This window comes from Caretta caretta, chromosome 9, assembly GCF_965140235.1.
Source record: "Caretta caretta isolate rCarCar2 chromosome 9, rCarCar1.hap1, whole genome shotgun sequence".
Taxonomy (NCBI): domain Eukaryota; kingdom Metazoa; phylum Chordata; order Testudines; family Cheloniidae; genus Caretta; species Caretta caretta.
The window spans coordinates 86119891-86140788 of record NC_134214.1 but is presented as its reverse complement, the minus strand read 5'-3'; the positions used below and the strand labels follow the sequence as shown (position 1 = coordinate 86140788).

Sequence of the window (20898 nt, the reverse complement as noted above, 5' to 3'; positions counted from 1 at the left end):
TACTTCTTGTCCAGGTTGGAAAGCGGAAAGAATTTTATTCGTTCTTGTCATAGCTACAAAAACTAGGATTGCAACAGAGAAAGGAGGAGCACTGAACCATCACCGTTTGCACCACTGAAGATAGAGAATCTATCATGAGAGTAAAAGGGCATAGTCAAGCCAGAAAGTGTGTGGATAAGTCTGGACTATCGCCAATATTTACAGAAAACAGGCACTCTGTCAGTCCAAAGGTCTTGGACTGGCAGAGAGCTCTTCCTCTGGAGAAATGCAGAAAAAGAGATTCAGAGAACAGGCACAAATTATGGCTTGGTGAGAATAACTATGATTCAGTAGGTCATAGTATTGTCCATTCCTGAAGCACGAACACAAATAAAATGAAGAGGAAGATAATAATTACTAATCCTGTACACTTAAATAAGTCTTTGTGCAGTTAAGAAAAACTATTGTTTTACAGAAGCTCTCACTCTGTTTGTGATCTTAACCTGGGTAGGCCATCTTTGGGAATAAAGAAATGCAGCAGAATTTATATTTGTTTTCTGAAGGAAATGAATAGGAAAGAGAAGATGGAGGAAAATTAGGCTATTTATATGGAATTCAAGAGACATCTAGTGGCTGGTAAGATACAGTGAAGTTTTTCTTGGACTGATATATAAACAAGTCCTTTTCAGAATTAAACTGCCTTGCCTACCCTATTTTACACAAGTTTGGCTATAAAATGCAAAATAAAAACAAACAACAACAACACTTCAACAAAAATCAGGATTTTCATATGCAAACAGAAACTACATCACTAATGAAAGCCTAAGCATATCATCATGAGTCTGACAGAGTTTTGAGAGATTAAGAAAAATGAAAGTAATAAACATTAGAAATAATAATTACCTCTTAAAAGGTTTAGTTTAAAAATATTAGAAATTATGAATTGTCTGTAACTGGAAGGGGGCTTGCAGCCCAAACATTATCTCTGATTTTCATCTGTGTTCACAATGTATTGTTACTACTCCTTTATAGCCTGTAAGTATTATAATAGTAGAATAATCAGTTTAATAAATAATTTTGAGTTTGAAAAAGACTACTTAAACCAAAATATTCACTACATTTTGGGTCCCTCAATTTCTAACAGATACCACTCACCACATTTCCACCCCCTTGTGTGGCCACTTACTCCTATCCCCTTGAGGAGAAGAACAACAACTATAATAATAAAACCTGTGAAGTTCTGGCCTCATGCTTTACCCTCATAAAATTTACTCACAGGAGATTAACAAGCACTTAGAAATAACTTAGCTGAATAAATTAGATACCATAGATGTGACCCTGTATGTTTATAGTTTTAAAATCCAACACTACCTGAAAAGGAAATTTAAGTTAGTAAAAATGGTATCTTCTACTAGTTAATAAGGGCAGATTTGGAAGGTAATCAAGGGGCAAGGGGGATGGTTGAGGGGATGGGGAATACATGGATAGGAAATGTGCTGCTAGTTGATATGTCAACCAGACCATCTTTGCTGTTATAAGCAGCTGGGGGAGTAGACAGGAGGCATTTATGGCCTTTTTCCTACTGAAACGTGCTGCTCATTTTTGGGAGGCCATGTTCAAAGTCTTGGATGGGTATTTTATAAATAAATAAACAAACCAATTAAATTCAGTTAGAATGGCTATATTATCCAGACTGAAGAAAGAATGCAGCTGAAATGCAGGGTATTAATTTGACCGATATCTTAGTCAAATTGGTACTGTGTTTTATTTATGATCCAACTGTTCACAAACTAGTCTACTGTAATATGAGCTAGGTAAAGTGTCATGACTTTTTAAAAATGACTACATTATACAGGAGAATTCTTCTTTAATTTTACGTTTTACCTACTATAACATACACTAAGTCACCTGCCACAATAACTGTTTTTTTGTAGAAACACTCAGCTACTAGACTTTTCATAATAGTCCTGAAATACAAATACAAGAGATAAAGTATTATTAACAAAAAAATAAAATGTTATTTTATGTGTAATCAAATCGTCTTCATCTTTTGATAGCCTGTCAGCTAAATCTGAAAAGTGATTCAATTTAAGACCAGTTACAGACACACAGTTTGGATTATTTATTTTTAGTGTGGAGTGAGCAAACAACAGATTTGTAAGGGCAGTCTATCTTTGCATTAAGCTCTTTGGCTGACATGAGACTCAGACTTGCCAGGTTTTGTAATCTGTTTGTTTCAATTTCATTGTAAAGCACTGTTTAGCTGTGCTGAGAAAAAGGCCACCACATCTTATGCTAGGAACTGGTGATGAGAACATAGACCAAAATGACCATTCTCATACCTAATTGTTTCCTACACTCCAGTGTTCTGGTACAGATCCAAATTCCACATAATTCTGCTTAAAGAAACATAAAACATTATCTACAAAATCTAAGCTTCATGTAATTGATGCTTGTACATACCATAGCAGTTCTAGATTTGATAAACCAGTCAAATCTGAACTGGGGAGCATTGCGCACACACTGCCTTAGTTCTTCATAGACATTTTCTTTGTCAAAGCCCATCTTGTGTAACATGCATATCAAGAATCTATCTTCTTCTTCTGTGTAGTTTTTGCCTTTGTTCGTTCCATACTGAATACGCAGCTGATGAAAAGGGGCTTTATACCTTGCAATCTGAATGCAAAACAAAAATAAGACTTATTGGTGGATGTACAACACTAAATTAAGGCTTTACCACTTAATTGTTACAAGCAGTATGAGTTGTTTATGACAAACAATATTTTATATTTTCATTCTGCTTTTCAACCAAAAGCATTTATAAATTTTAACCACTATTCAAACTATACACAGGGATCACTTCCTCTCCCACTGAAAACTAGCCAACTTTGGTGTGGAAAATACCAACGCTACCCAAGTGTTTTCTTTCTAAAGGGAATTGAAAGACACTTCATCCAATGTTAACGGTAGGCAGAACTTAGTACGAGAAAATTAATGGTAAGACTAATTAAAAGAACAAAATTTTGCAACTGTTACTTTGGCATCCAGAGCTTTCTTGATACTGATCCTTCGTTGGATTCTTGCCTCTCCTCGTTCAATCTGAGCCATAATCCTCTCAATGTCCTGCAGTTCATTGCAACGTTCCCAAAAAACGGCTAAAGGAACAAAATATTCAATCTGTAAAATAATCTTGTCATTATGTCCTTGTTTGGATGAAGAATTCTGTAGCAAAACAGTGTAATATTAAAGAATGCAGATTTTCTGTTCCTTGATATTTGAAGATTTACCAAACACTATTTCACTAGGCTATATGAAAAACAAATTCAGACACATTCATGTTTATCAGTATCTTTAGAGGTGAGCTACAAATAACTCAAAATTATACTGACTTCAGTTTATTTACTTTAATGAGGTCTGTATGGATAAAATCCTGCACAACTTTGTATATGTAAGGGAGTACATATTACATCAATAATAGTGGAGACAAGTCTAGTGTCAGTGCAACAGTCCGCCATGTGAAGGAACCAATTTTTGGTCTTTCACTTGACCTCTGTCTTAGGTCAGCAGGCTCATATGAACTCATTCTTGGAATCCTCTAAGTCAGTGCTTCTCACGCTATCTGATGTGGGGGACCAGCATTTTTTTTTCCCAATGTACGCGCAGACCGGCAGCCGATGGTCCACGGACCACCACTTTGAGTAGCACTGAACTAAGTGACATCCGCCAACCCCAAAAAATTTAAATAAGTTCTGGAGAGACTTGAGTCCAGCCTTCTTTGACTACAGGAAGAACACTCAAATGTAAGATGTTAGGAGAGGCTGCCTGGTGAAATCGAATGGAGGGAAGCTCAAGGAAATAAAGTCAAAAACTATTGTGTACTTCGCCACAAGCTGAGGGCCTGGTTTCGTACATCAATTTATGTGATATTGACATTTTGAGGAAAAATTTCACAGAGCTGTTGACCTGCATTTTCCTCAAAGCGCTCAGTTTACTTATTTCTACTGCATATTCACTCACGTTCTGATGTTAATACCACAAATATTTATTGTTATTAATGGCTACTATATACAAGTCCAGAAAGCTACTCCAAGTTACGGCCCCAATCCTGCAAAGAATTGTGCATGTGCTTAACTTTACACAAAATAAAGCATGTTTCTTCGCAGGATCAGGATGTAAAACCAGCAAAAATCCCAGAATAGAATAAAAAAGAAATCAGATCCATCTGTATTAGTATTGGACTGGACTGAGATGTGAAACTGTGTGTGTTAAATTCATCCCTGGTGTAACCCAGTGACTTCAAAAGACTTACACGAGGGATGGATCTGGCCCTCAGATTATTTTGAGGTTTCATAATACGGGTGTTTTTGCTCTTTAAATATTTGCATGATAGTTTGGTTTTATTCGTGTGTATTGTATGGGTTGAGTAATATTAAATAATCTGTTCTTTTTGGTTTGTTTCATCCAGTTCTGACATGTGCACCTACTTTGCTTACATCAGTGTTGAAAATGTCCTGTGGGCCAAATTCAACCTTGAAGTAAATGGGCACAATTTAATTTGCTTCAACAGAACAGCATTTGTTTACAGCCTTTGTATTCGGCTGTCTATTATGTCCATATACCAACAGTAGGCAATGTCAGCTCTGTAATCACTGCCAAGAAAACGGGAGTCCCACATTGAAAAATAAACAAGTCAGCCCCTTGTACAATGACACTGTCAAATTTAGATGAAGCAAGTCATGATCTAAAAATCAGCTAGTGCAGAATAAGAATACATAAAGGTGCTTTCACAGCATAATCTGCCCCAGGACTTCACGTTTTCTTAGAGGGAACACATTCTTTTAACCTTTCACATTCTTCCAAGCTCCGAACCTTGTAATTCCAAAAGTCATATGACAAAACAGAATGGTTATATAGATATGATTGTGAAAAGATATACTTGAATTTAAACAAACCTGAATACTCTATGACTTCCTCTGGTGACTTTCCTTCCACCTCACGGGCAATATTATCTATATCATCACGTCCATATTTCTCATTAGCTTTAATAAACTGATTAAAGTCTCTTTTGTTCCAGTTTGTAAAACCCTGCAAGCAGAGAGATAAAGACGTCACTATCAGGTACAGGTGGAAATATTTTGCTAGAACTTTTCTCTTAGAATGTACCATTTTCTCCAATTGTTAATGCTTCAGTACGGTGCCACATAATTACAGTGGTTAATGGTCTTTCAGGATTTCCATAAACTTCTATTATCCAGAGTTTATTACTCAGTCAAAGATCTCTAGTGAGTTTTTGTGCATAACCCCTCATGCATCAGTAAGAACAAATTTTTTTCTTACCTGAAAATGGTATTTCTCCAAAGAAACAAGCTCAATCCACATCCTAATGGATTTTCATTTAGCTCATACTTCAACAGGCACGAGCAACAAATAAAATGACTGGAGTTTGGGGAGCACCAGTCCTGGTGCCCTTGAAAGTCACCTAACCAACCAAACCCCAAATGCAATAGCACTTATTTAGAATACTTACAAACTATAAATAAGATACATCTGGATGGAAGCAGAACTGTACCAAGAAAAGATCTCTGTTCTGACACGATGCAATCAAATGACAGTGTTATTGAGAGTTTCCAAACAGCAAGCCAGTTATGCATTGTAGAAATGGAACCAAAACTACAAAAACAGCTAAATGAGATACAGTGCACAAGATCATCATCAAAGATGATGCATTGGTTTTAGGACAGGGGCAACAAAAAGAACCAAGAATAAGCAAAAAAAACCCCACAAGTCTGAAGGGTGGTTTGTACTGCACTGCACTTGTTTAACCAGAGAAATACCATTCAGAAGAAAAAATAAAAATAAATAAATAAATTGTGGATTCTCCAAGTGAACAGGCTCAGCCTACAACTTAATGGATCTGTATAAAAACAATCCTATGATCACAATACAGGATTCTTTTTTAATCAGTGAAGCTAGTACTGATGACTACATCAGCAGAGGCATAAGTTTTTACCCTGCTGTACCTGATGAAGTTGTGAGTAGTAAACAAAAAACTGTAGCCTTGCAAATCTTTTCTAAAAAAGGTAAAAGATAAATAATAAAAGATATTACCTTTCCCACCTTGTCTCTCTAATATCCTGGGACCACACATCTACACACTGCAAACAACTAAAGCAGCATTGTTTCTCTGTCCATTAGACTGCAGCACTTTTGGTACAATATGTCCATTTCTCTACAGAGGAAAGGTTTCTAGATTATAAAACTACTACTCTTTCAGTCAAGCTCTCCTCTTCAATAATTTATTGTTAATATGTCAAATCATCAAGACCAGCATTCAGATATTAGGGAATTGGTCTCATCCAATGACAGTGTCAGGCACCTGCAGAAGCCAAACCTATCCACTGACATTTGGTCAAGATGAATGAGATTTTAGATCATGTCTTATTCTTGCCATGTGATAACATTTGCCTGTCCTGTGTGACTTTTTAAAAAATATCTTTGGTAAGAGTGGGTAGGGTAGAAACATACTGGAAACCCGCAAGACTGGGAATGCATCCGCTATATAAGTTGTGGTACCACTTTCAGATATTTAAGAGAATGGCAGTTGGATAGGAGAATCCATTGAGACCTGAGGACCCAAAAAACTTGGGGAAAATACACCTCACAGTTTGTGGGATTGTGATCAAAGATCAGAGTACAGTATTTTCAGAGATGGTATATATCATAGTATCTGTATAACAGCATGGTTCAAATATGTTAATAACTAATCTTGGTCTATTATATACTTTTTAAAAGAATGTTACACTTCCTACCATAAATGTAATGAAAAAAAATATATTGTAAAATAAATAAATAAAATAATAAAAACAAAAACTGAAGAGAGTAACATAAGTTATTGTCTATGGGCCAAATCCAGCTTCTTTTACTCACACAAACAGTTCCACTGATTTCATCAACAGCACTGACGTGAATCAGGCAACCAGGATGGCCTTAATTTAATACATAAGGTATCACAGGCAAATTAAATTTGAGAATGGAATAACCATGGGAGACGACAGCTAGAGCCTCTAACTCAAACACAGCCCCTCCACACACATTTGACGTTGTAAGTAGTAAATACATAACGGGGGAAACAGAAATTCAATCAACAGCTCTTCAATCTAGCAGACAAAGGTATAACAAGATTCAATGGCTAGACAAATGCAGACTAGAAATAAAGTGCAATTTTTTTATTTTTATTTTATTTTTTATATATATTTTTTTTAATAGTGAGGGTAATTAACCATTGGAACAACTTCCAAGGGTTGTGGTGGATTCTCCATCACTGAACATTTTAAAATTAAGATTGGATGCTTTACTATAAAATATGCTCTAATTCAAGCTCAGCTACTGGGCTTTAAACAGTAATTAATTCATGGAAGTCCTATAGCTTGTGTTATGTACGAAGTCAACTAGACCACCAGAATGGTCCCTTCTGACCTTAATATAGGACTACATCAAGAAATCTTAGGGAAGAGAACCAAGGCCATCTTTTCCAAAACACAGGCATCTCCCTGATTCTAAGAGAGGTCACATAAAAATCCCATGGTATTTAGTCCTGTGCAGAAATTAGAAAGTATCTAAAGACATTGTAGATTGTGCTGCAACTCAGATATTAATTCATGGCATCACTACTGCATACATACACCAAACAGATTAAAAGCTAGAAACCTGCGCATTGAATTCCTGAAACACTTTCCTGGTATTTAATCAAGCAAAACTAAACACATTTTAATGACACCTTTGCTTCAGTAAGGGAAAAAGAGGCACTGAGTAAGGCAGATTTGGCCCCCGATAGGGACACAAAAGCTGATGTATGGTAAAGCTACAATATTAAAGGATTCTGATTTTATTTATACTATCAGAAACCCAAGTTGGAATTACAGATATACATTACACACACTTTGGAAGTGTATTACTTGTTTAAAAGAAATATAAAACGTGCTAAAAATGTCATTACATTGCTTAATTGGATGATCAGTTTGGACTCTTTCTTCTCACTCTTTACCCTGTTTCTCCTAGCCTCTCTCTCCTTCTCTATTCTGTGGATTTGGTTTTCTTTCTTGAGTCTTTAGTCTCCTTTCCCTCTCCCACACTTGATGAGTTTCTAGTCAAATACAACTGCCAAGATGGCTGGATAAAGCAAAGCACCATTTAAATGTCTTTAGTTTAAAGCATCGCTGCATTTAGACTGGAGGGATATTTTTCACTACACCTAAACATTTTGTGCATGTGGTGTTGTTTTTTTAATTTCATAACCTTTTAATAGTTTTGTTTTACTGTATACAATACTGAATGAAAAATGTGAACTGCCATTTTTATAAACACACTGCAGTCTTCCATGTATATTTTAATAGTCATCTTTTGATGAAACGCTGTGCACTAAATACTTCAGCTACTTTTATCATTTTACTTGTGTGAGCAGCTTTTCTTTTTCTTCACTTTCTTCTGGAGTATGAGGTGCAGAGTCATCAATCTTCTTTTGTTCTTCTTTTTGTACCTGAGCTGCATTTGGGAGGTCAGGATTCCTAGGGACCTAAGATCATCAATAAAAGGATGAGCAAGGAGTAAAAGAACAGTGTTATTAAGGGTACTGTGCATACTCATATCAATCTCACTTTACAATTTACTCTATAAACACAAGTTAAGTTTGACAGGATTGATGCAGTCCTCACCATTGAGCATTTGTTACAAAAGGAAATGTTTCTGACACCTTGATATACTGGTAGAAAAAAAATTTAAAACATGCCACATAGCTACTGGAACATTTTTTTTTTTTTCAGCTGGATTTACAGTTTACAGAAATGTTGAGGTTGAAAATAATATCCTTTCAGGCAAGGTGTATATATCAAACCATAAGTCATTCATCGACATTTGCTTTTTCTTGGCTTCCAGGCTCTTGTTTTATTGAAGTGTAATGTTAAACCTCACTGGTAAGCAACCAAAGGATCTCAGTTAATTAAGTTCCTTAAGGGTGAAGCAATTCCTCTCTATGATAAGTGCTGTTAGATCCCATAAAAATGATAAAGATATATTTCTCCAGTGATTAGGAACTAAAGCAGACAATGACTTTTATAACTATTATCTTTCCACTGTGAATAGAACAATTTAAACCTTATTTTTTCCCCTATTGTTGCCTAAGAGACAAGTGTTTAAAAAAAATGTTATCGCTCATCCCTCTCACACACGAAGTCCTAATCCTGGAAAATATTAGGTCTGCTTTGCACAGTGCCAGGTCCTGTGTCAAGCACATCTTGGGCATGAACTACAAACAAGGAAAGGCACAGCTCTTAGCTGGTGTAAATTGTCACACTTCCGTTCAAGTCAGTGGAACTATGACAACGTTAACCAGCTGCATGTCTGCCCCACTGTGTAGAACAGAGGTATACGCAATATAAATGTATACGGCACCCTATTTACAAAAAGAAGTTTTGCTGATTTAAAGACAGAAGATTACAGCATTAGGTAGAGCAAGGCAGGTATCTCTTTATGTCCCTGCCCAGACTGCAGCAAGTTTTGTATTTTGACCTCTGTACTGTGTATTACATTCTGAAGCACATCAGATTTGAAATCTGATTTGAATGTGAGTGTTGACCATGCAAGCAAGAGTTTCTTCCCTTCATACTCATCACCATCAAAAAGGAGTTACACATGAATGCAGGTGAAGTTCTTAAAACATGCCTATGTGGTGGAACAGCATCTACTACCCCGCCTACCTATTAAAAAGTTCCCACCTATTGGATCCACACATGTGGACTCAGGGGCTTGTTCCCTTCTCACTGCAACACTCCAGTGTGCCCCAGTGCATCTGAAGCCAGCACAAAATCTCTTTCCTGACACAAGGAAGATCTTTCACATCTCCTCTGCAGCCACTCTACCCATGTCTTTCCTGCACAGGGTACTGCTGGAGATCTAGGGCACAGAGAACTTTGTTCTGGGCCCTTCCCTCACTGCTAAATTCCAACTGTAAAGAACAGTGCCCAGTAGTGATCTTGCATACCACATATTCTGTGATGGCAAGACACAAAGGGATAAATAAAGAATTAAATTTAAGCCTTAGCTAAGAATTTTCTCTTTTGTTGTTTTTAAGTTGAACCATAACTGCTACAGTTTGTTGTGATTGAATATGAACTTTTCTCTGATCTAACATCTAGGCAGAAGGTTGTGGCATATGAGCAATTATGCCATCTCTATGTCACCAAAAGGACATCCCTCAATGCCGATCAAGTGGTCAGCTAAGGCAAGTACTGCCTCATATTAAGCCTGCCAAACACTTCCATTATAAGACCCTATTTTCTGTTGCTTATAACTTTGCCAAACTTAACCATTCATGTTCAAATCCTCTATGCCAGGGAGCTGCCCTGGGCTACATTTTTGGGGGAAACTTCAAACAAAACTGCTGTTTTTCAGAACAAGACTAACAAAAAAAAAAAAAAAAAAAACCCACCCACATTTTAGTTGTGTGAAATTCTGGTAACCTTGTCTTTGAAAAGCTCTAGTGTCCACATACTCTGGACCAGGGACTTGAAGTTTGTCAAGTGGGCTTTGTGTCAATGTTTTAAACCAGTGAGGTTTAACATTACACTTCAATAAAACAATGTGTCAATGATGTGCTTTTTTGCTGTCCCCATGAAAACCTGGCCAAAATTATAAGGCTTTGAAAAACTGCAATTTGCACATGCTCATTTGTAGATTTTAGTAGCTGAATTTCCCAAAGATTCCATTTACCCTGGGCATGCCCCAGCTCATGGCTAAGCAGGGCTTTCCCTACAATTGCAGCTCTGGGCTGCGACAAGTTTGGTTGTAGAAGATGGAGGCTGTGTAGTGGCAGAGAGAGAATATCACAGGGAGAGAAAGGACAGTCTCATGGCTAAGGAAATTGAATGCTGCCCTGGAGAACTGGATTCTATCCCTGCTTTTACCACAGAGTTCCTATGTGATACAAGGCAAGGTGTCACAGAGGTAAATGCTTGAATATCCGTGAAGCACTCAAACACTGTAGTACTGAGCATCACAGAAAAGCCCATAAGGAAATTAATAATTCTGCCCACTGAATTCCCACATCAGAGTTTATTATATCAAAAGAACAAAGGAATAAGAAATTGAAAGAAAACTTAAGGGGAGATATGATAAAGATGTCTTAAATTAAGAATGGCATACTAAGCAAATGGGCCACTCCTTTCTGACCTCTCCTATAATTCAAAGTAGAACTATGAAATTAAAGGCAATCAAGTTGAATGGACAAAGGCAAATTTTTTTTTAATTACACAAAATTCATAAATATGTAAAAGCCACTTCTATAGGACATTATTCAACTATAGCATTGTAAGAGTCAAAATGTGATTGCACTTACATATAACAGAAACAGTTGCACAAGCTATGACAAAATTACAAACTGTATCATCCTCATACTTCTGGGCATATGGTAAGACAATAACCAGCTGAAGTCAGCAAGACATTTCTTGCTGTGGCATATTACAGTATTGCAAAAATGGCAAATTGAAGTGCATGCTGGTAGTTTTCTCACCTTACTCTAAAGAGTCCAACATAGGCTGCTAAATCTGAACACAGGATAAAGGACTAAACCTATCTTCGCTGACCTGTTCCAGTAAGGTCTATTATTAAATAGAGAAAGCTGACAATGCGTTTCCCTCCCATTCAAGCAACCAACACTATAGTTATACCATTGTGCTCCAGGTGGTTAGTGTCTCTCAAACTGTGAGGTCCACTAATCTTGAGAGACATCAATCAGGCTTAGTAAACTGAAGAGATACACTGATATTTACCTACAATGCAATTGAAGCTGACTATATAATGAGCACATGGTTAGGAAGTTTCTAATTTGTTAAAATTGCTAGGCTCATTTTAGCTAAGAACTCCGCAAACTGCTCTCTGTCAGTAGTAAATAAAAATACTTTAATTATTGCTATTTATTTTACACGGTGTGTAACTGTGGTAGGTACTTCACAACAACGAGATGACATGGTCGCTGCCCTAAAAAGAGTTTACAATCTATGCCACCTAATGTATTTTTAATTTTATTTAAACTCTAGAGGAGACTCGCATCGTATCCCCTTTTTTAAATCATATACTCAGGGAGATACAATATTATAGGCCCTCTTTACCTCGTAAGTGGAATGTTAGGGCAAATTTTAGTACGTTACCAGTGTTAAGGTTAATATACACAACTCCTTTAAGTCTTTGTATTTTGCTGGAGCGTCATTTTTCTTTAATAACTGTTACTACATTTGCCTTTCACCTGTTCTCCATGAGTTCTCAAAAATGATTGCCAATGGCTGTGGTATCACCTCCTTCCTTTAGGAACTCAGATGAATTTAATCTAGTGCTACTGATTTAAATATATTTAAGTTACCTATGTGTTCTTTTACCTGCCTCTAGTTGATATTCTAGTTTATACGTATATCACCAGCCTCATGCTTCTTTCATTCTTTTTGCTGAAAGTGTTAAGCACATGCATTGGGAAATTACCTTTTCCTCTTCTAATTGTGCTCACTCCTTATTGAACACTAGTCCTACATTTTCCTCCATACTTTTTGCTCCTAAGTAGCTTCCCCTCTCCCTTCAAACATTTTTTTAATTAAAACCAAGTTTTGGCAATACTACATCATTTTGCCTTTGTCATGTCAACATCATATTTTTTGCTATGTAATCCCATCTTCTGATTTCTCCTGCATTACATTTTTTAGATCACTTCATAATTTCATGTTCCGACTATCTTTTTCTGGACAAATCCCTTTCCTGTGTGTCTCATTTTGTCACAACTGGCCTGATTTCTGCACTAAGTTATACCTGTGTAAATAAAAGAGTAACTCCACTGAAGTCAACGGAGTCACATCAGTATAAACTAGTTAGTGCAAGTGTAAGAGAGAAGAGAATTCAGCAGCTGAACAGGGGAGGTGAAAGTCCTGCATTAGACATGAATCCAGTTGTTAGGGCTCAATTAGGGGAATCAACATTGTTGGTGTCTGTTTTAGTCTTTTCTTAGTATTAATGAAGTGGGATGGGTTTTTTGTTGTTGTTGTTGTAAAACATGAGACTGTTCTCTTGGTTACGTTTCCTGGATCTTGTTAACTCCACATCACAAGAGATCCAAGAAAATACTGAGTAATCAAACCTACAAGTCAACACAAATACAAGATTCCTAGAAAGCCTCTAAATTACCTATTAACATGACTTTAGTACTTTCATTTTCCTTAAAAATTTAGCAATTCTCACTATTACAACAAATCTGGATACACTGATGCTAATATATTTAATTCATTTGAAATAAAAGAAAAGTCATTATTACCTTATAGCCTATAGTCTTGCGATAATAAAGAATTTCTTTTTCCAGAAGCTCAAACAATCGTGGTGGAAAAAACTGGAAATCTTGAATGTTTGGCTGTTTGGGGGGTCGTGGAGCCTTTAAAAATACATATATATTACCGTTACGCAATTTTCTATTACTTTCAGTTTCCATTGTCCAGACAGTAGCAACGTTTTACACTGTAAAACACATATTGATTTTACTACAAGTTGAAAAGAGTGGTACAGATTAAAAATCAATATTCTTTTACCTTGGGAACTTTTGGTTCACTAACACGCAGGGCTTCTCTAAAATATGCATCCACTGCATAGTTTGCTTTGCGCTCTCGTTTTGGAGGCTCTATCCATTCCATCATACTCAGCTACACACAAACAAACAAATGAAACAGTTTAAATAACTCCAAATATCTTTCTGAAATCACAAAAAAGCAATTAGTCAGTTTGGGTTGAACTAATTAAGATAGTGTCCACCGATAGATGAAAAGTATTTCTATTGTGAGCATTAGTTAAAGCTTATGGTTCAACAGAATTCATGCTACTACAAGGTTCATCACTAAGAGACAAATTCTGATGAAAGCATTTTAAACAAACATACAAAGAGGATTTCACAGGGATATGGAGGTGGGGAAGAATAGGTAAGTAGCCATGTGGAGAAGACAAGGGATGTGGCCCTTCATTCCACCACTACCTCTGCCAAGACATGCTAAAAAATCTACATGGAGGGCTGTACCTATGCTTTACTTCTGGGCCTACTCTTACCTCTGGCAGCATTACTCATGCACATGCTATATTCTAAGCAGTAGTAGCTATTGAATGGAAATTTGCCAGAAACACCACAGATATCCAGCAGATAATGCCATATACTAAGGCTACAGCTCAACTCCACCCACTATTGTCTGATACACCACAGGACATAGAGAAGAGAGGTGACAATGTTGTGCTGGCTTTGCTCCTCTCCCTGTGAGTTTTAAGGGACTTTCCAGCAGACATTGTTATTTATCCCCACTGCATATGCAACTGAGAGCACGACAGAACCTTATATTAGCAAGGTGCATTTTTCTACCATATTTTCAAAAAGTTGTCAACACGGCTTCAAAGAGATCTGAAATATTAATTACCATTTTAGGCTCTGAACCTTCAATGACATCTGCCTGGACAGACTCCTGCACTTTTACAAAGCTCCACCAACGTCAGTGAAGCTCTGTGAGAAAGCAAGATTCTACCCATACCGACATCTTTGCAGTACCAGAGCCTCAGGCTGCATTCAAGAATTTGTTAGTGTATATCTCCAAATATCTATCATGGCCAAGCTCTTCAGTAATCACCAGTTTTGGCAACAAATGTGTTTGACAATGGTGAATTAACCGTAATCATACAAACAGGTTCTACAAGATCAATACCACAATTGGTACTGGTTGAGCTGCCTTGTTCCAATTCAGAATAGAAGATACCATCAGGAGTAAAATATAATGCTGAAAAGATTTCCAAAATGGTTTCCCCCACCCCCACTGTTTGGATTTGAAGGTAAGCAAGGAAGCTTAAAGGTGAGAATAAATATATGACATTATTCAACCATGGGAAGAAACTGCCTTGCTATAAAAATATATTTCCTTTGGAGCATAATTTAAATAAGTCAAGGGCCCTTATTTTTGGTTCCTGCTAAGGAGCACTCAACAAAATTCGGTAAGGGGGCACAAAGGTGGCACAAAGCCACCTCAGTCTCATACCCAACCTGCACCGGATGCCTAAGAGGCTGTTAACAACAGATGGGATTTGTGGAGGTGCAGGGAAAATTCGGTCACCAGCCACAAGGAGGGAAGAGGCAGCTGCACACACCACTGGACAATACCCTTATCCTGGGGTGATCCTCTTGTAGCCTGCTAAACAGTTGCCGGAAACCTATACACCACTGGAGTGGTGCAAAACCACCCTAATGCCCGGGAGAATCTGGCCCATGTTCTTTTGAAGTCAATGGGTGTAATTTTTATCTCAGTTACACAGGAATAAAACCAATGTAACTCCAAAGACTTCCAAGAAGAATGAGGCATAATAGAAGTTGTGCCTTAGTCAGATCTACAAGATTTGGGAAATAGCAGCTTTCATCTTCTGCAACGGATGTTTGTAAAGAGTAAGTTTTTTGATAGATGAAACTAATCAATTTTTTTTACTTTTAATAGTACCATAGATAAAGCAAAATTTTAGAAGAGCAAAGTAAAAATTTTTAAGTGAATTCCTAGCCTCTTATTTACAGCTATGGCACTCCCAATGAAATGTTTTTATGCTTGTGAAAATCTGATTCACTCATCACAATTGTAATTAAAGTAAACAAATTGCTACATGTACAAGAAAACAAAGTCACCTTTTGTTTTTCTCTATAATCTTCACCTTCAAAGTTGTATAAACTCATCTCTGTGTCCATAGTGAAGTTCCTTAAAGAGCTCTCTCCCATTTTTTGCAAACGTTCATTCATTTCAGCTGTCTAAAATAAGGCACAGAGATAAAGTTACCTTTATCAACACGTCTGAGATACTCTAAATTCTGTGTTAAGTTTCTAAAAAAAAAAAATCAGCATCACTCAGTTAAGTTTTCTCCCTTCTTTTTTACTTTCATGCATATTAGTACTCATCTTTCATGAGTAGAAGTAACCATCTCCTTCATTAGGATCTGAAGCACACATTTTATTCCAGTCCTTTGCTCTCGTGCACCGAGACTTCCTATTAAGCTAAGTTTAGTATGCTGTTATGATGTGCCCCAACATCTCCTATACATTATGCTGGTACCAAATAATTTCAACAAAATTTATGTACAACTCTTCTGAGCTGAAAAGGTTGTTCATTAGCCCACTAAGCTACCTACTGACATATATAGTTTCAAAAAGCTCTTACATCTATTAAAAAACTGTCATAGGATTTCTGACCAAAAGTTTAACAATACTCACTTCTAAAAGCTTATTTAATGAAACAACAGCGCTAAAACTAACATTAATTTATTTGGACTTGAAAAAAATAACTGCTGCTTTTGGGAGACCTTAAAAATAAAAACTTATGAAATATTAGATTGTAACATATTTAGGTAACTTACTGAGAAGCAGGAAATGAGAGCACAACTAAACAGACCTATCGCTTTTTCCCTTCCAAGATGTTTCCTATTATATAGGAGAAGCGGCAGATAGCTGCTAGTTCAATAAATTCAAATTTTGTCAGATTTTTTTTTTTTTTTGTGGATGAGCAACAAAACAAAATTTACAATTTTAAACAGGTTTGGTGATTCCTAACTCTTTTCTCTTACAATTATGTTCCAAATTCCAAATGAAACTATGCTCTCACCTTCTTTTCACCTCTTTCCAAAATAGTGGTAATATCTTCCTCTGTCAGTTCACTGTCCTTGGAAGCAAAAACATGTGTGGCTCCATGCCGGATCATCTGCAGCATTTCATCTTTTGCTAGTTTGTTAGACTGCTGATCTATGAGTCTTCCTAGCATCAGAAATACATTGAATGCTTTAAACCAAAAAGGTTAACCCTTCCCATGCCAAGCCCAACCTGAAACACCCTTTCCATCTAGTGAGGATCAGCTTCCCATTTAGCAACACAGGAAGGACAGGGGAGTCGCACACTGAGCTTCAACTGAAATTGCAATGCAATTTTACAGTTCAATATATTACAGAAATGTAAATAAATACAGTACCTACTGAACTGTAACTGTCATGGAACACATCTTTTTTTATAGCATACATATTCAGAGAAGCACCATTCAATAGCTACTTTGCTTTTACTAATTCAGTTTCTTAGAAGTAGGTGCTCTGTCCTGCACTCTTTACTCAGGCAAAACTCCCATTAATGTCAAAGAAAGCTCCATCTGAGTAAGAAGTGAAGAATCAGGCCTTTAAATGAATGCTTGCTATTTTACGTTCAATTAATATTCCACTATTACAGACATCGGGCCTGATTCTTCAATGCCTTGCATTTTGTATGGTGAACTCTGTGCAAAGTGAAAGAACCAAATTCTGTCCTCAGATGTGTATACAGTATTTGATACCTTGCTGTATAACTATAGAGTCCAGTCTCAGTTTTATCTCAGCTCTTTCTACAATCCTGTCTTCAACAGTATTGTCAGTGATAAGTCGGAATACACGAACTGGCTTCTTTTGACCAATACGGTGCGCACGATCCTAAACAAAAAAAAATAAAATAAAAAACCTCTTAGGTAACAGGAACATAGCAGCAATTTGGCTGAAATATCTTAGCACAAGCACCAGAAGAAACTGTCTAACTTCAAATTATTCTAGATTATTTTCTTGGCTTCCTACTTACTATTGAATAAGTATTATGTTTACACAACTGATTTTTTTTTAAAAGCACTATTACTGTAATATTTCTACATACTGGGAAAGATTCTGACTGATCTCAGATACACCAGTGTAGATCTAGAGCAAATGAACGTAAATCCAGAGTAATTCTGATTTCAATCAGCGTAACTGAGTATTGTATTGTATCTAATCTAGCAAATATTGTGGTGATTCAATTGAGAAAATTTACACACCACAAACAAATACGACAAGAAAACAAATATGAAGGAATTTGTTCTTCTGTTCGATTTTAAAAAAATCTGCTTTCTAATGGTCCATAAGTCATTGGTACAAGAATTCTGGATTGTGTTACACTAAATCCCTGATACTGGGAGCTGTTCAATATTTTTTTTATTTTTTCCCCAAATGCAGAAAAGGGTTGTAATAAATAATAAATTAGAGCATCATACAATACAATAGAAAAATGGCAAATCCCAACTCCCAACGCCAGAGAGATTTAGACATGTTTTTTCTACTTGTGGTTAAATAGTAGAGTGATTAGAGAACTTACAAATACCTACGATAGACTAACATAATAATTCTTTGTTCCATTGTAATATTTTACATTTGATTCCTTTTAATGCCTCCATCTCCAGCTCTTATGCTGTCCTGCATAATACTAATATAGCAGCCTTCTTCCTAAAAAAAAAAAATCTCAGAATACCTCACAAACGATGCACACGTTGCACCACAGAAATTTAGCCTACATCTGCAGCACAATGTAGTAGTCAACATGCTTCACAACAACATGGTGAAAAAGATATTTTCATTAAGAACACCAAAACAAAATCATATAGACAGCGCTATATGATCTTTAACTTCCATGTGAAACAAACTAGAGGCCTTGGTTGTAATATATCACCCAAAAGAGGATAACTTTTTTTTTTTTAAGATCAGGCTTGATCTTTTTTCCACTGATAAGATTATTCCTGGATATCTTTGTGTCCCTATACAGGGGTGGGGCACAACCCAACTGGGTAATAGCGGAACTACCCTAGCCTAGTGCACCTATAGTACTACGTTCCCAGGAAGGGCAAAAAGAGGCCGTGCTGTCCTAGAACAGAGGTAAATGCTTCACTGCACCCTGTAAAAAGGTGGCGGAGATGTTGGTCCAGCACGTGATTTTCCTGGAACAAGTCAGAATTCTGGCTAAGCCTCTTCTGATGTGGCTCGAAGACAATCTGCCCCTAAAATTGTATATGCCTTTCATCCTTTATGGAGAAGTGTTTTTACAGTCATCGAATTTTGCATTTACTGGAATGACTATTGTCAGTGTTTGTGTGGCAAAACAATACTGCTGTACTATGGTGAGGAAAGTAATTTATGAGATACAATTTCAGTATTTTTTCTTAGATGGGTATTTTTGGGGGGCAAGGAATTTGCCATTTCTTCCATAATTCAGGTTACAACAACATTTTCATCAAACTGCACACTTTTTGGAATTACCTATAAATACTAAAGCGGAAAACTCTGCAAATAGCCATTTTTACAGAAGAAGATTATTTTTCCAAAACTGCACTTTCGAACCAGAATGAGGATTTAAGGGTTCCCTCTCCCTTTTGTTAACAGATACTTGAAAATGGCATAACTCAACATGGAACTTGCTTTTCTTCCCCCCAACCCCCCCTTTAATCCACTTTAACAAATCTGTAACGCTGGAAAAGTACTACCACTATATTCCTTCATAAGCCTTTGAGTTCTATCATATGTATTATTTTATATGGATAACTGGGCGGGGGAACGGGGACGGGGACCTTGAGATGCATTAAAAGATTACTCACCATAGCCTGCAGATCCACTTGTGGATTCCAGTCTGAATCATAGAGAATAACCACATCAGCAGTTGCCAGATTAATCCCCAGACCTCCTGCCCTGGTACTGAGCATAAAAATGAATTTGCTACTGTTGGGAGCATTAAAGGTGTCTATTGCTTCCTAAAAGAAAATAGAAACTCATTAAGATAGCAGAATCCTCAAATAAGTGATTTTATTAGTGACTTTCTTTGGTGTCTATATACTATACCAACAACTTTAAAAGGCCAGGTTTGCATAGGCAAGCCAAATAATTTCTCAGTCAATATAATGAAATGTTTCATCATCATAAAAAAGTAAAGCCCCACAAGTCCTACACTGTGGCCCTGACCTTGCAATTTACAATAGACAAGCACACCACTACACACAGATGGAGCCTGAAAAGTCAGCAGGGCTCTGCACAGCCACAATAGCCTACTGCATACTGTAAAATTATAGGATTCCCTTTATGACAGGTTTCAGAGTAGCAGCCGTGTTAGTCTGTATTCGCAAAAAGAAAAGGAGTACTTGTGGCACCTTAGACACTAACCAATTTATTTGAGCATGAGCTTTCGTGAGCTACAGCTCACTTCATCGGATGCATACCGTGGAAACTGCAGCAGACATTATATACACACAGAGATCATGAAACAATACCTCCTCCCACCCCACTGTCCTGCTGGTAATAGCTTATCTAAAGTGATCATCAAGTTGGGCCATTTCCTGCATAAATCCAGGTTCTCTCACTCCCCTCCAAAAACCACACACACAAACTCACTGTCCTGCTGGTAAAAGCTCATCCAAAGTGACCACTCTCCCTACAATGTGCATGGTAATCAAGGTGGGCCATGTCCAGCACAAATCCAGGCTCTCTCACCCCCCCCAACCCCTCCCCCTTTTTTTTTCCCGGGGACACACACACACACAAACTCACTCTCCTGCTGGCAATAGCTCATCCAAACTGACCACTCTCCAAGTTTAAATCCAAGTTAAACCAGAACGTCTGGGGGAGGTAGGAAAAAACAATGGGAAATAGCCACTCCCAGTCTCTATTTAAGCCTAAATTAATAGTATCCAATTTGCAAATGAATTCCAATTCAGCAGTTTCTCGCTGGAGTCTGGAGACACACCTCTGGAACCCCGACCTGGGATATTCTATGTACTACCCAAGATCCATAAACCTGGAAATCCTGGGCGCCCCATCATCTCAGGCATTGGCACCCTGACAGCAGGATTGTCTGGCTATGTAGACTCCCTCCTCAGGCCCTACGCTACCAGCACTCCCAGCTACCTTCGAGACACCACTGACTTCCTGAGGAAACTTCAATCCATCGGTGATCTTCCTGATAACACCATCCTGGCTACTATGGATGTAGAAGCCCTCTACACCAACATTCCACACAAAGATGGACTACAAGCC

The 20898-nt window shown here is 37.2% G+C and overlaps 1 protein-coding gene across 1 annotated transcript in view; it reads right to left on the bottom strand.

Annotated features, from left to right (window-relative positions):
• The window catches only part of SMARCA1 (SNF2 related chromatin remodeling ATPase 1), a 69879-nt gene that overhangs the window by 9532 nt on the left and 39449 nt on the right, over positions 1–20898 (bottom strand). The window contains exons 13-22 of the mRNA XM_048863274.2: positions 19470–19622; positions 17379–17511; positions 16668–16816; positions 15701–15820; positions 13593–13703; positions 13325–13438; positions 8429–8551; positions 4932–5064; positions 3016–3134; positions 2443–2655 (exon numbers count right to left, since the gene is read on the bottom strand). Of these exons, the coding sequence (XP_048719231.1) occupies positions 2443–2655; positions 3016–3134; positions 4932–5064; positions 8429–8551; positions 13325–13438; positions 13593–13703; positions 15701–15820; positions 16668–16816; positions 17379–17511; positions 19470–19622 (1368 nt within the window). The remainder of the gene's footprint in view (positions 1–2442; positions 2656–3015; positions 3135–4931; positions 5065–8428; positions 8552–13324; positions 13439–13592; positions 13704–15700; positions 15821–16667; positions 16817–17378; positions 17512–19469; positions 19623–20898) is intronic.